The sequence below is a fragment of the Rousettus aegyptiacus genome, unplaced genomic scaffold (genome assembly GCF_014176215.1).
Source record: "Rousettus aegyptiacus isolate mRouAeg1 unplaced genomic scaffold, mRouAeg1.p scaffold_m13_p_13, whole genome shotgun sequence".
NCBI classification, from domain to species: Eukaryota; Metazoa; Chordata; class Mammalia; order Chiroptera; family Pteropodidae; genus Rousettus; species Rousettus aegyptiacus.
This window is the reverse complement of record NW_023416288.1, coordinates 5974609-5989699: the sequence shown is the minus strand read 5'-3', so window position 1 is coordinate 5989699 and position 15091 is coordinate 5974609. Positions and strand designations below refer to the sequence as shown.

At 33.1% G+C, this 15091-nt stretch overlaps 1 protein-coding gene across 7 annotated transcripts in view; it reads left to right on the top strand.

Moving 5' to 3' along the window:
• MAGI2 (membrane associated guanylate kinase, WW and PDZ domain containing 2) overlaps positions 1-15091 on the top strand; it is a 1221159-nt gene that overhangs the window by 705763 nt on the left and 500305 nt on the right. For all 7 annotated transcript variants that reach the window (XM_036231069.1, XM_036231070.1, XM_036231071.1 and 4 more), the window contains one exon: positions 2228-2347. In XM_036231069.1, coding sequence (XP_036086962.1) covers positions 2228-2347 — 120 coding nt within the window. The remainder of the gene's footprint in view (positions 1-2227; positions 2348-15091) is intronic.

The window sequence follows — 15091 nt, the reverse complement described above, 5'->3', positions numbered from 1 at the left end:
GAAATTAAGAGAGATCGAGACTGGAGGTTATAATTAGAAAGAACAGATTGAGAAAAGAGTATGGGATATTGATGTTAAAGATAGTAATTGCAGCATTTGAGATTGCAGTGTAGAACATCTTCGAACAACAATGAAGTAGGTGAGCCCCCAGTCCAAATAGGCAGCCAGCATCAAGCATATCAACAGCAGCAAGTGACATTGAAGCAGCCATTGGAAGTCTGCATCTCTTATGCATGAGTTCCATCACTTTGGCCTGAGGTAAAAGGTAGAGATGGAAAACCATTCAGTGAAACAAAGTACTGATGGTCCTCCTAAAGAGAGCACAATCACAAATGCAGTCACCAAAATCTGGTATAGGCAAGTAACTCGAGTCAATATGGTCGCCTTGGAAGTTACTCTCAAGGCTGTGGCACATGCTCATGTGTATTACCGCACTGCAAGTAGTTAATCAAAGCATGTAGCTTCTGAAATATGCAGATAAATTAAGAAGGAAAATTGAAACTTTGTTATATGATTTTTCTTAATGATTAGAGTGTGTTCTAAATAAACAGAAAAGCAAAATGATTGCCAAAAACCACGATAATGTGCTTTTAATTCACAAGGGTTAAGCACATAAAAGTCAGGATATTAAAAGTTAAAGTTCTCATAGAAACATTAATTTGACAACATTATGCATACTCAGTGTGGGAGGTTTATATTTTACAGCATAAAAGCTGTAGGAAATATTACAAAATGACTCAGTTAAACAAAATAAAATAACAAATTCAAGGGAAAGTCATTATACATGATTATTTTTAAAAGATTGTTTTGCAAGAGGGGTTATGAAATTTAATTTTAGGAAATAATGCCTTCAAATCTTAAAAAAACATTTTCAATGGAAATTATATTTTACCAGAAATCAATTTCTCTAACACATTATATATTCTAATATGTGTTTATGCTTCTCATTGCAGTTCAGATTTGATCTTAATAGGCCAACAGGAGAACTAACTGGCTATTTTCATGGCCTAGTTAATAAAGATTTTGGAGGGTGAAAATAAAATTTAAGGGTTTGAAATACTTTTTGTTTAATATATAGAGAATATGGAGGAGATTTTAAATATGAAGAGGACTGCCAGTGTGTACTATTTCGATTATATATTTGCCTTCTGTATATTTCTGCATACTATTTGCATGTATGTATTATGTAAATTCCAATCTGATCATGCAAAATGTCTTATGTAGGTGGCATAGAAAAAGAAAAGAAGGAGCTTTGGGAAAGTTCAGGGGAGAAAGTGTACCAGTAAACGAACCCACAGACTTTAATATGTCCCTATTTTAATTCTTGCCTCACGAACTGGACAATAGGTCTGGAAGCCTGAGTTTTCCAGTAGCACTGTGCTGAGCAACTGGCTGGAATTCCTGTGACCCTGGCCACGGAAGCTCTAGTCACTCTAGAGGTGATACAGGAAACAAGAGTAGTGGAACCACGAAGTAACCTCTGAGAGTGAGTTAGCTCACTAGTCAGTCAGAATTAAAGGCAATGATTAGGGAAGGAAGGAAGAAAGGAAAGCAGGAGGGAGGGAGGAAGTGAGGGAGGGAGAGAGGAAAGTAAATATGTTATGAACATTATAATACTACTCAATTATAATTATTATGCAATTTTAATTATTATTCAATTATTGAATTTTAAGTATTAGTAATAATTTTGTGATCCTTTAAATTAAATATAAGTTCTTATTTGGTGAAAAATTAACAAATGAAAACAAACAGTTCCACCCCTAAAGGAGCAGATCATGAAAATATACAAATAAATTGACATTTTGCTAACATTTTAATTTTTTATCATATTTTTTGTCATAGCAAAGCAGTCTACAGAACAATAGAGGTCCATTCACAGAAAAGAGATATGTAAATTCCTGAGCTAGTTGGCTCTTGACCCAATATTCAAACCACCTCTTCAAAAAGGGCACAATGGTCTGTATTTTTCACTGAAAAACCTATGCAGCCACATTCCAAGGCCATGAACTCTTTATAAGCTAGATGAAGAAAATGCTTTGTATATTTACTTTAATCTCTAATCCTTGCCCTTTTCTGTTAACAAGCAAACAGAAAGACAAATGCAAACTTCTAAGTAGCAGGTTGTACAATCAAGTATAACTGAATATTCAAAAGTATGGAGGCATTTCTAAAGTTCAACAATGGATCGCTTAAAATCTTTCTTTTGTTTTTTATTTTTCTTATTCAGGCACCACAAGGCCACATAAGGAGGGTGAGGTCCCTGGAGTGGACTATATTTTTATCACCGTTGAAGATTTTATGGAATTAGAGAAAAGTGGTGCTCTCCTTGAAAGTGGGACTTATGAAGGTAAGCACAACTCTCTGCTAAATATATTTTTTGTTGCATCACATTTTTCTTCTTCAATTGAAATCAGGTTACCAGATTATCAACGTGTTACCGTTTTTGGTTTGAGAGCAAATATCCTTGTGTACTCAAGTCAAACCTGAACAAAACCTTGAATCTGGGCAGTAGGTTTCCATGGAAAGAGTACCTGTAACTTGAGCCACAATCTGCCATATTACCTACCCGATATAAATGCTAAGTAACCCATTTAGTATCTCTGAACCTCAGTAGTCTTACTTGTAAAAGGGGAATGATAGCATTGAAAAATACAAATAAGTAACATGTTGATAATACTGCATTTATATGTTTAAGTAACATCTACATGTATGTAGTTTTTGTCTAATGAAATTATATATTTGTGGATGTATAATAAGACTTTAAAATATTATAACAAAAAACATAAAAAGTAATAATTTTGTTTCATCTTTATATGTATTTTTATTAAGTCCAAACATGAAGCTAGTTTTACTGAATTGCAATTAATAGTGTGTCATATTAAAAATGAAACTCATAACATATACATTGCTGCTTCACCCATCAAATATCTTAGGTCTACCATCAACAAATAAACTGGGTTTCTTAACAGTTTGGCCCTCTACTTCCTCTTTTATTTACTTGTAGATGGCTAGTGAACTATAGTTACTTAAGAATTCAGTATTTTTAAGTTGTTAGAAGTATTAAAATTTCTTCTTTCACTTCTCACATCTAAGGCAATTTAGGCTGAGATCTATGCCTAAGTTATAGCTGAGACATTTAGTTGTTATTGCCACACTTACAGGAAATAGGCAAAAATGCCCAGGAAAAGAAATTGGTTTTATACATGAGTCATGTTTCTTCTTCATATTGTCAAAAGTGAATGATAGTAGAGGTTGATTGAAAATATTTTGGAGAAACTGTGTTAGTCATATAAGCTGCCTTAAATTATATATGAAAAATAATGTATAAATCTGTATAAATCATTGAAAATAATTGTATGAAAGAAGTCAAGTAAGCAAACAAATTTTATAGTATATTTTTCTATGGGCTTTATTTAGTGGTATTCATCATATTTAGTGACATTATGCAGTAGCATTCATTAATTTTTGTGTCTGCCTTATAATAATGTATTGTAGTTAATTTAAATATCATATTCATGTAGCAAAGAACCTGACTAACCAAACAGTAACATTTCAATATGACCTTTTCTTTGTTTTTAAAAATAGACTGTGTTAATTCTAAAGAAAGTGAAAAAATTAAACCAAATGTTTATGTTAAATTTCTAGTATTTGCATGATTAACTAGATGTCACGAAATTTAGTATCAATATTTGAAAATATAGGCTTGCTTAAATTTTAAGTTCCAGTTGAATTTTTAGGGAAATATTCTGAAACCAGACATACATAACCAAGTTTTGTGACCCAGAGTGGGTTGTTTGAATCTTCTTAGTTGAGGGTTTAGTTTGCTAAGTTTAGTGCCAACTTGTTAATCATCCCAGCATGCATAAAGCTGATTATTGACTAATAAGGCTAATTTACATATGTAACTATTGAGAATCAATACCATTATTTACAAAAACACACTGTGTTCTTGGGCAAATAAGAAGCTCTTTTTTCAGGCCACATAACTATTTGGTCAACCATCTAGGGTGCATTATCAAATCTCAGGATCTTCACATTTTTCTACAACTACATCTAAGAAACCAATGGAATTGGCATTCTAATAAAAATCACTGCTATTTCTTCAGGATTGCTCATGAGCTAACTCAGGGCTAACCATTTGTTAAGGAAACCTAGGGAATGCCTTTTTTGCTGTTGATACTTTCAAAATTTAAAGAGTAACAATCGACTACACAAAGAAAGACCTCACTTTCATAATATCAATATCTCATAGGTTTTTTTAAAAAAATAAAACCTCATTTTTTTTATGTTCTCCCTTCTGCAATGTTTGGGCCATTGCTCCCTTCTCTCCTCTGCTAGAATATTCTCATGACTTCTCAGTACTCTTTAGAGCCCTCAGCCATACTAGAAAATTTATCTCTAAATCTGTAAATCCACTAAAGAAATAAAGAAGGTATTGAGTTACTCTAATCATCAAGATTACAGACCTGTTAGGCATGTGGAGTTCTTAAGACTGATATCATTCCACAAACCCAAACAGAAGGACTACCAACGTAACTGGAGGTAGGGAGATAGCCCCTCTTCTTGCCTACGAATGCAACTTGGAGCATTTCTTGTCAAGACTGAGAACTCGGTCATTTTTTATTAGCAAAAATCAAAGAAGTCTTCTATAAAATATCTGGTTAAGCTGCTCATCATTGAGAAAACTATTCTTATACTATTTTTGTGTGTCACCCCTTACCACTCAGGTTCAAAACAGGAAACATCCACCTGCAAAGTAGTTATGAAGAAGAATATATTCTTTTAAGCATTTTCTCATATGTATACATTTTAGTTGTATTGCAAATAATTCTAATTTTAATCTTAATGAACAGATGTAGCTGAAATGGAATTTATCCTTTGATCAGAAACAAGGGTTGTCCTGAATAGTTCTCCCACTTAAAAATTAAGTTGAAGTCCTTGCCCCAAAAGAGCAGTTCTGTTTCTTACCAGAGTCTTCAAAGAAGGCCTGACTGTGCTTGAGTTACCGTCTATAGTTATGCCACATGGCCATAGGCAGAATTTTAGCAGATTTTTAAAGCCCTTTTCTGCATCAACAACCCCCACAGTCTGAGCACCTCATTTCAGCTTTCCGTACTATAACTGCTGAACGCCCTTCCATATAAATGGCCTAGAGCACTTGGCTCTGAAGGACCACCAGTTGTTGGTAAAGTGACTCTTTTCCATAACCTGGATGATCTCTTTCTCACTTTTTCCTAGTCATTCAAGTTAAAAATTAAGTTAATACAGCAAGGTCCAGTGGCAAACCTGTCATAACTTCAGGTAATATGAACCTTCTTATCAGGACTGCGGATATAGGCATCATGTGAAGCACAGACTACAGAGCTTTTTGGATGAAGGAAGATAATTCCTTTGGGATTAAGGTCACATGCAGGTATAAATGGGACACCAAGAGGTAGAATTAAATGAGTAGGTCTGGTTATCTAAAGGTTTAGTACTCTACTTGGAAAGAAGTAGTGTCTTTGGGAACTGTTCCATGTGCTGAATTACACGGGGCTATAAATCAGTGAACCCTGCTGAACCAATTTCTTCCAGTTGTCTGGAATGTTCCATTCATAGTTTTATTGACCACTCGCAACAGTTGTCTGCCTCAACCTATGTTCAGAATGTTGTCATTAACTAACCTTATGTCCCCTGAATTGTGCCTGGACTCTTAATTCATTTACTGAGATCATCCACAACCATGCTTCAGAGCAGTTCTCTTGTTATGTCCACTACCATAATTTGCTGTTGTGTTTTTTAAATTGAAATGAATAAATATTTCTATCTATTGAAGTGGCTACTGACCGTAAAGTGAAATGTTTTCTTGAAATGGATATAAGCTCAATTGTAATATTGTCCCAACTTTTAAAAGGACCAGATCAAGACCAGCAAGTTATTTGGTCATCTAACAGAATATAGTGAAAGTATGGCACTCACCTTCACCTTAAAGCTGTGGTTTCTCTTAATCATGGATTCTAATACATATGGAGTTGAGCCTATTACAAATAGCACATCTAGTTTCTTAAACAATTTTATTACAAGGACTATGAAAGTCAAGTTTCCTCATATCTGTACATAAAAAAAGTGCTGTCTTTCCTGATAGAGCACATACATTTCTATAAAAATTTATGTATTAAGTACAAATAATTTTCTAGGAAAATAAGCCAAGCAAGCCTGTGATGAGAGGAGAGATACAACAAATTCTACATAAATTTATTTTATTTTTATAACTAAAATCAACATCAGCTTTTTAAAAGCATGATCTTGAAACATTATTGAAATTTTGAATCTTTGCTCTCAATCACGATAGCACTGGATGACAAAGAGATCCTTGATTCAAAGAAAAATAATTATTTGGACTACAAATAGTCTTGAGAAAAAACGTTTTTCTATCAGTCCAGGTTTCTACCCACTGAATTATATATAATATCTCCTGAAGGGCAGATTAATGCTTATAGTGATGTTAAGATTGTTATTATTTCAAGAAGCCAAAATGAAATAAAATTTCTTTTTTTCCCTTTCCCTTATACCTATTACAAGAATGAAATTTTACTGTGTAAGTAACAACCTCCATAACAACAGTAGATTCTTGGAGTTTGCAGTTAAATGGGTCCAGCTGTTATTTCATATCCAGATCAAAATATTTCTTTTTTTATACTTGCTTCTTTTTTTCCTTTTGGTAATATTCCTACTGTGGAAGATTCTAAGCCATGCATTCAGGTGTTCATTTTAAGGACACAAGACATTTGCACGTAAAACACAAAATGTTTATTTTATCGGTAGAAGAAAAAACACATTTAGTGAAGTTTTACATCCCTTTGAGATCTTATAATGCCATTTTTTTTGGTAAGTGATTCAATTTGTGTTCAGAGCCATTGACAAAGAGTATATGTTTTTACATGCTGCATTGCTCCTGTGTATGGCACTTAAACTAGAAGTGTTATTGTGCATTAAACATGACAAAATTATCTTTTGGTTTGGGACTTTTGTAATGCAAATGCCTATTTCTCAGCAACTTGTTTCTCCCAAAAGAGACTAGAAGAAATTAACCAATCAATTAACTAATTTTATATTAGCATATAAATTATAACTTAAAGACTAAAGTCAAGGAAATGAATGACTTGTTTTTTATTACCAAAAGTACAACATTAACCAGTTTTTTGTTAGTTTTGTGTTTTCATTCAGTTGTACCTTAAAGGAACAGGAACAACTTTTTTGGAGTATATTATTAAAACAAAGCCAATATTCATGGGCATAGGGCTCACTTCAACTGTTTTACGATCCATGATAGTATTAGGTAAAGCCTAGGGTTCCAAAACTGTGATATTTATGGTTTAATTAATTTTCCTCTTTTATGTTCCTTGAGCAGATCAAGCACAGTCATACCCACCTAGGATCTTGAATTTATTATTTAATTTCTCTAGATTACTTATCTTTCAAATAACTAAGTTTATTTTTTCTCACTTTGAGATATTAATCTAAGAGTCTTCAGGGAACCTTTACCTGACAACCTTATCCAAAATTGTACCTGCTAACAGTCTCCATCCCCTTCCTCTGAGTGATTTTTCTTTATTTATTATAACTGAAAACACAGTCTATGTCTTTGTTTATTTGGTTATTGTCAAAATCCACCCACTCAAATGTAAACTTCAAGAAGTTAGATAATTTATTTGGATCACTGTTAAATCTTGAGCTTAAAATGGTCTCTGACAACTAGGAAGCACTCGATGACTATCAGAGAGTGAAGAAATGAATGAGTAGTTTCCTTTCTCAACCCCTTATCCCCACATAGAAGTTCATCCTGTCCTGAGACCCTGGGACACATTCAAAATGCTCTAGGTTGATAGTTTGGAGTTACAACATCAATTTGGCCTTAGAATCTTGTCTAAGATTAACCTCGTATCATAACTGTAATAATTTTGTTCTTATATTAATTCTCTTGATTAACCTTATGGTCCCTATTCTGAGTTTCCCTAGTTTCTCTCTCAGTACCTCACAAGCTATAACACTCTCTCCAGAATATAGTTCTTATCTTGCTATAGCCAATCCTCATAGTCTAATTTTCACTATAGTAATTCATTGTATGTCAACTCACTCAAACTCAAAATCCAGTAGACTGGTCAACGAAACAGTATTCTCCAATTTACCTCCCTCCTCATCAAGTTCTATTGATTATACCACCTAAATACTTCTTGGACTAATGATAATTATTTTTTTCCTATAACCCCTGTTTTTGTTCACGCTCTTTTAACTTTTTTTTCAAAAGTGTTACAGAGAGTCTCTTGGTTCCTCTACCTCCAGTATAGAAAGTCAGAGGAGAGTTGGAGAATAGAAGTGATGAGACCAAACCTATAGGAGAGATAGAAAGGTCCTGAGATATATTGGAAAATATGGAAATTCAGAAAGTTATTTTAAAACGAAGGAACTAATGTGTGTGTGTGCTCTTACTAAAGAAATGTAAAGACGTTCTAATTAATGTGGACATGCAATGCTTGGAATTTATTCAGTATTTCACTAACATTTTCTGCTGGTCTTCAATAAAGTATAAGGGTACATGAGTTTGTTTATTATTCTTTCATTCTTAAGAGAATTAATGGAAATGAAATGGAAATAAAGTTTTATTTGAGTATTAATTATACACTGCTAATAAGATTTCTACTCCTTTCTCACCTTTCTTTTTTCTTTTCCCATTAAGATGGCTTTAAATTTTCTTATGTGAAAGTTTGTTTCCTTTCACTCAGTACTAGTGTTTAAAATAATACTCATATTTTTAATTTGAATACTGATGGTAACCCAGATACTTAATACAATATGAAGAGTCAATAAGCAAAGTTTTAAATAATATATAGGAAGCTCAAACTGGAATGAACCATACGATGATCAGTAATTAAAAGGAAAGGACTTGTTTTAAAATTTTTCAATGAGTTTTCTTTCTTTCTATGCCATATCTGAAGTAATTACAGCAAGGAGAAAGCCGCCCTTTGACACTGTGACCTCATATTTGAGGGTGCTATTCCCTTCGGGCTTGCCCATAAGATCTATACGGTTTCTCCAGATCAGTCTCACAGGATCATTTCCATGAGAATTAGACACTTCCAATTTCTGCTCCCACTCTCCGAAGGTGAGAGTAAATTGTTTGCATAAAACCTTCAGAGAAAAAATCTTTTGATACAGCTATCTGGTTTCCCTGGAAATGAAGCAAGCATTCTACTTGGAATAAATTATAACCCAGTGCAAGAATGGCAGTTCCTATTTATTTCTACCTTCAAAGATGTCCAGGAATACTCATTTTCAGATATTTGTAGTTTTAGTATTTGTAGGTCTCAGTATTTGCAGGTTTGGTTACTTAAACTACTCTCCTCCTTCCTCTCCTATCCTCAATTTAATAAATCTCTTTTAAAGTAAAATGTAGCAGCAAATTAGAAAAGGATGTGTATAATGGTTTAAGTAAGGGAAGGAGGGGTGAGAATGGGGATTCCTGGGGTCAGGCACACTGACAGCCGGATAGTGATTGAGGACAAGGAGAAAGTACAAAAAGTATACAGAAGAAATACAGAGTCATCTAGGGTCATTTATTACAGTGGGAGCACTCATCATTCTCCAGAGGACAGCAGAGTATTGCAATCCAGCACAACTATCGATTTTCCTAATAATGACCCTGAGCTATCCAGAAAAGGTTAAGTTATATGCAGAAAAGTAATATTTGAGATACATTTCCTTCAAAGGTGATTCAAATTTAAAAGTTTGTACTTCCAAAGAGGAAAGCCTAGAATATTCACCTAAATAAAATATCACATGCCTTGAAAATGCCAAGCAAATGAGATATATCTCTTGGTATGAAATATTTTAACTATCTTCTGTCTATATTCAAAGTAATGGTTGAGTAAATTGTCTCCATAATTAATTTATAAATGTGTTCTATAAATGCAAATAGGCCTGATGTTCTTATATGCTCAAAACATCTAAGCATTTAAATATACTTAAGAAAAATGCCAAGATAGTTTCAAATTATAATGGAGTTAAAAGTTACATATTCTTTGGCCCCAATAATGTTTGTCATTTTATTTTAGTCAGAAATCCTGTACTTTGTGTATTTGCAAAGTAACTATTTAATGCGCTAGATTTAAAATAGATCTATAAAACTATCGGTATATTACCAAATTGTTAAAATTAATGTATTAATAAAATGAAAATTTACAAGCTATTCATTCTTTATTTAATCTTAGCAAAATAGCATGTTGTTGTTGTTGTTGTTGTTGTTTTCAATTTCTTAGACACTCACCTATTCTCCAGGGATCTTAAGAATAATGACAGGCCACTTTCTCAAAACCTATGTTTACAATTGGGGAGGAAATAATAAATAGTCATATTGACTTATTTTCATGAAAGTCCAAATTAAGAGAGTGTTATATATACTCATCTTAGAAACAAAACATATTAGTCAGAAGTTAAAAATATTTTACACTGGAAAGCTTTCTTGCCCCATTATATCAGAACATTTTTCCTTCATGTTCATGGTCCTGACCTTGAACTAACCTTCATTTAAGTGCTCTTCTTATTTGCTTGTTTTCTTTTTACCATTTAGCTTCTGTTGCATTTTCATTCTCTTACAAGTTAGATTTTATTTTTACTTACCTTTGAAGTGTTTTGTTTCCTCTAAAACTTACTCACCAACATTATTTGCTTTCTTTAGTCTTGCTTTGTTTATCCTTTGCTTTCTCCTTAAAGTTGAGAGTCCTATGTGGATTTTCTACTAGAGTTCTACTTTATATCCTAAAATCTTCTCCTGTTGGGATATGTTGTATTTCATACTTTAATTGGTCTTATTTCTTGGTTCTGGCTCTCACATTTAAATACATGTTTTACCCATATGTTACCACAAGGCAATGGCTTGTTGTTCAATGCACTGGAAATTTCATTAAAATTACTTTTTTCTCCTGTATAAAAAGCAACACTGTGTTTTGTTCAAACAAAATTTGTTTGATTGGTATGGTATGTGCTCAAAAACTGATGTAATTCACTCTGATTCTTCACAGCATTCAATAAACCCAAGGTATATTAGAATCCAACCTCTTGGCAAATGAGTCCTACACACTTAATATTTGTCTGAAAGAATATATCGTTTCATTTGCTATTTTAACTTCATCATTTATAAATTATATTACATCTCTGTATTTTAGAAAATATAACTTTTCCTCTTTTATTATTATTTTAATCTTCAAATTCTCATCCTTTTTTCTAAGTAGGCCTCCTTAGTAGTAATTAAGAAGATTTTGGAGGGAATAAAAGTATTTATCTATGAGTATATCAAGATATTGAACTAACAAAAGAAGAGATATACCTTGTTTTTACTTACTTTTTTGTATTTTATTTTTTAAGTTATAATTTTTATTTCTAAACCATTCTGTTAATATTCTCATCTCAGTTAATCACATTCCCTGTATTCTTGTTGCTTATTATTTTCTATTTTTAGATATGCTTGCAATTAACATTGATGTAATTCTATTATATACAATTTGAGACCTCACTTGCTTCTTGGTTGACTCCTATAACTTTTCATTACAGAACTGTACTCAGAAATATTATTTAAAAAATTGTTTGTATTTCTCTAACATAGGGATCCAGTTACTCAAAAAAGTGTTTTTGCTTTTCATGTTTCATTTGAATTTTGTATATCTCCTCTATTAGTCAACAATATACATCCCTATGGCATCTATTTTTCAGAAAACATAGTGTGAGTGGAAATCATATAGGAGTGTAGAGACTCATTCTAAAGAGTGATTGAAAGTATATCACAACTGTCTCAAAATAACAAAATATTGATGAATATTTTGTCAAATACCACAAAATAAATTAAATATGAGCATGGAAATATTGGCACAACAGGTCAAAAAGCTAGTGTTTGGATTATCAAGGGAGGCTACTGGAGGGAAGGTTCAGTCATGTTGCTAGAGAGAAAATGGACTGTGACAAGCTTGGTAAGGCAGGGTAAATTCAAGTTGTAAAGCAGTCATTTACAATTTTTTTTGTGCTAGCAATCTACTTTCAAGTATAAAAATTGTTGGCAACATGCTTGAAGGAATTAAGTAGAAATACAATACTGCAATGTTCAGAGCTGGGTGATGATCTAATGGAGTTGTTTGCATCCCAGGCTGCACCTGTAAGTTATCGCATTGCTGTCAACTGAACAATACCACTGTACTCATCACATTTTCTGACAAACAGCACTAGAACAGAATCTGTCCTCGTATGCAGCAAAAACAAGTTCTAAAAATGTATTTAAATGCAGAGGATAGTCAGCAAAGGGTTGCGCTCCAAGGGACCAAAGCATTGGTACAGAACGCTATGGCCTAGAGAAAGCCAGAATTATTTATTCAAGCATAAAGTTGAGGCCTAGGAATTGCAAGTCCAAATGCTAGTCTTGGATTTGCCATGAACTTGGTGTTGGATCTATACTAAGAGGGCTATAGGAAAACATAAGCACTATATTTAAATGACTGATGAGTTACATGTGATAGAGAAAGGAGACTTGATCTGAATGACCTTAAGGAGTAGAACTAAGACAAAAACTATATAAAGAGACAAAGATTGTGGCCTGACATGAGAAAATGCTTTCTAATAGCCAGGCTAATGAAATAATAAACTGAATGTGCTGGTAAACAGTTGCTAGAGTTGCCAAACATGGGCTAAGATCTCTTTCTTAGCAGGGTTGTTCTAAAGGGGATAGACATATGGGTAAATATTTGGACTGAAATAACTAAAACATTAAAATGTCAAAAAAAATACTAGATGATATGGTTAATTTTATGTGCCAACTTGACTGGGCCATAGGATGCCCAGCTATTTGGTTAAACATAAAGTAGATTAAACACTTAAAAAGAAGACCTATAACCGTAATACTATTAGAAGAAAACATGGGGGAAAGCTTTATGATATTGATCTTAGCAACAATGTCATGGATATGACACCAGGAAACAAAAATAAGTGGGACTACATCAAACTAAAAAGCTTTTGCACGGCAAAGGAAACCATCAACAAAGTGAAAAGGCAACCTTCTTAATGGATGAATATTTGTAAATCATATATCTGTAAGGGGCTAACATCCAAAATACATAAAGAGTTCATATAACTGAATAGCAAAAACAAAAAATCTGATTAAAAAATGGACAGAAGCTCTGAATAAGCATCTTTCTGAAGAAAATATACAGATGGGCAACAGGTACATAAAAAGATTCTCAAACCATTAATAATCAGAGAAATATAAATCTGAACTACAATGAGATATCACCTGACATCTCCTGGAATACCTATTATCAAAAAAGACAACAAATAAGAGCTGGCCAGAATGTGGAGAAAAGGTAATCCTTGTGCACTGCTGGTGGATATGTAAATTGGTGTAGCATTTATGGAAAATAGCATAAGGTTCCTCGAAAAAAATAAAAATAGAACTACCACATGGTTCCATAATTTCACTTCTGGTTATTTATCCGAAGAAAATGAAAACACTAACATAAAAAGATATTTACACCCCCATATTCATTGCAGCATTATTGACAATAGCCAAAATATAGAAACAAATTTCCATTGATGGAAAAATAGATAAATTGTGGTACATATGCATATAATGGAATATTATTCAGCCATAAAAAAAGAGCAAACCCCTGCCATTTGCAACAACATGGGTTGCTCTCAAGGGCAGTGAAGTAAATCAGACAGAGAAAGACAAATATCACGTAATCTCTCTTATATGTGGAATCTAAAATAAAAGAAAACAAACAACTAAAACAAGAACCCACAATCTCATAGACACAGAGAACAGATTGGTGATTGCTGGTGGGTGGCAGTGGGAGAGGTAGTGGGTTGGAGAAAAGAAGGGTGTCAAAAAATAAAAGTGAAAAAAATATTTAAAAACAGTGAGCAGTAAGTATTTCTGGAAGACAAGAAATGAGGAAAGAAAAGTGAGAAGAAAGTTTTATTGACTGTATCAAATTCTAATTTAATCATTTGTTATAAGTCTTTCCAACTGAACTTTAAGCCCTTTGATTTGAGGAGAGTTTCTTATTTATATTTATAGCCCTGAACTGCACAATAGCTGGCAAACAGTAATCAATAAATAGCTATTGGAAGAAAAAAAAGTTAATCTTAAATATACATAGAAATTCATATAACTCAAGAGATTAAAAAACACACACACACACACATACACAATAACCCAATTAGAATATGGACAATGAACTTAGACATTTCTCCAAGGAAAATACACAAGTAGTCAAAATGTATGTGAAAAAATACTAAATGTTACTAACCACCAAGGATTTGTTTGACTACAAACGAAATGGGATATCTGATATAATTTTCATGGAAGGAAGTTTAACACAAAGGAAGAACTCTGTTGAGTATCTCTGACTTCTAGCAGCTACTAGCACTGCCAGCCCTGGAAACTGAGCCCTACCACTGGGCCACTAGATAACATTTTCAGCTTTCGGTATTTCTTTAGGTCAATCACTGCAGATTCCAAGTTTTCACCAAGTATCTGATTGACTGAAATTAGGTCACATGACTCTACCCTGGCTGCTAGCGTTCAGGGTGATATATTTTTTTTTAATATATCTGCAGTGAGAGATGGGATTCTTTTTCTCACAATGTTCACACAATGATGGATTTCTCTCAAACAGAGAGAAAGAGTTAAAATGCTGAATAGACAAAAAGTAATGTCCTGCCCACCCCCAGTCTTATAGAGAGATAGTAGACAAAGGACAAATTTCCTTATAGGAAGTATATTCAAAAAGCAATGACATTTGGGTTATTATTGTTAATATAATTTCATTAATATCTACAGGCTTACCCAACCTTGAAAAATTGGTGCTACATTTACAAATAAGCATAAAGGATGAGGAGGGGAGAAAAGTTTAAAATTAAAAATGGTGAAAGTATTTCTAACAAGAAACAACCCACATATATGAAAAACAGAAGCAAAGAAAACAGAAAATGTAAAGGAAATTATAGGAGAAGTATATTAAGCAGAACACAAGGGCATGCATACTGCAAAACAAGGGGAAATTTTATAGAG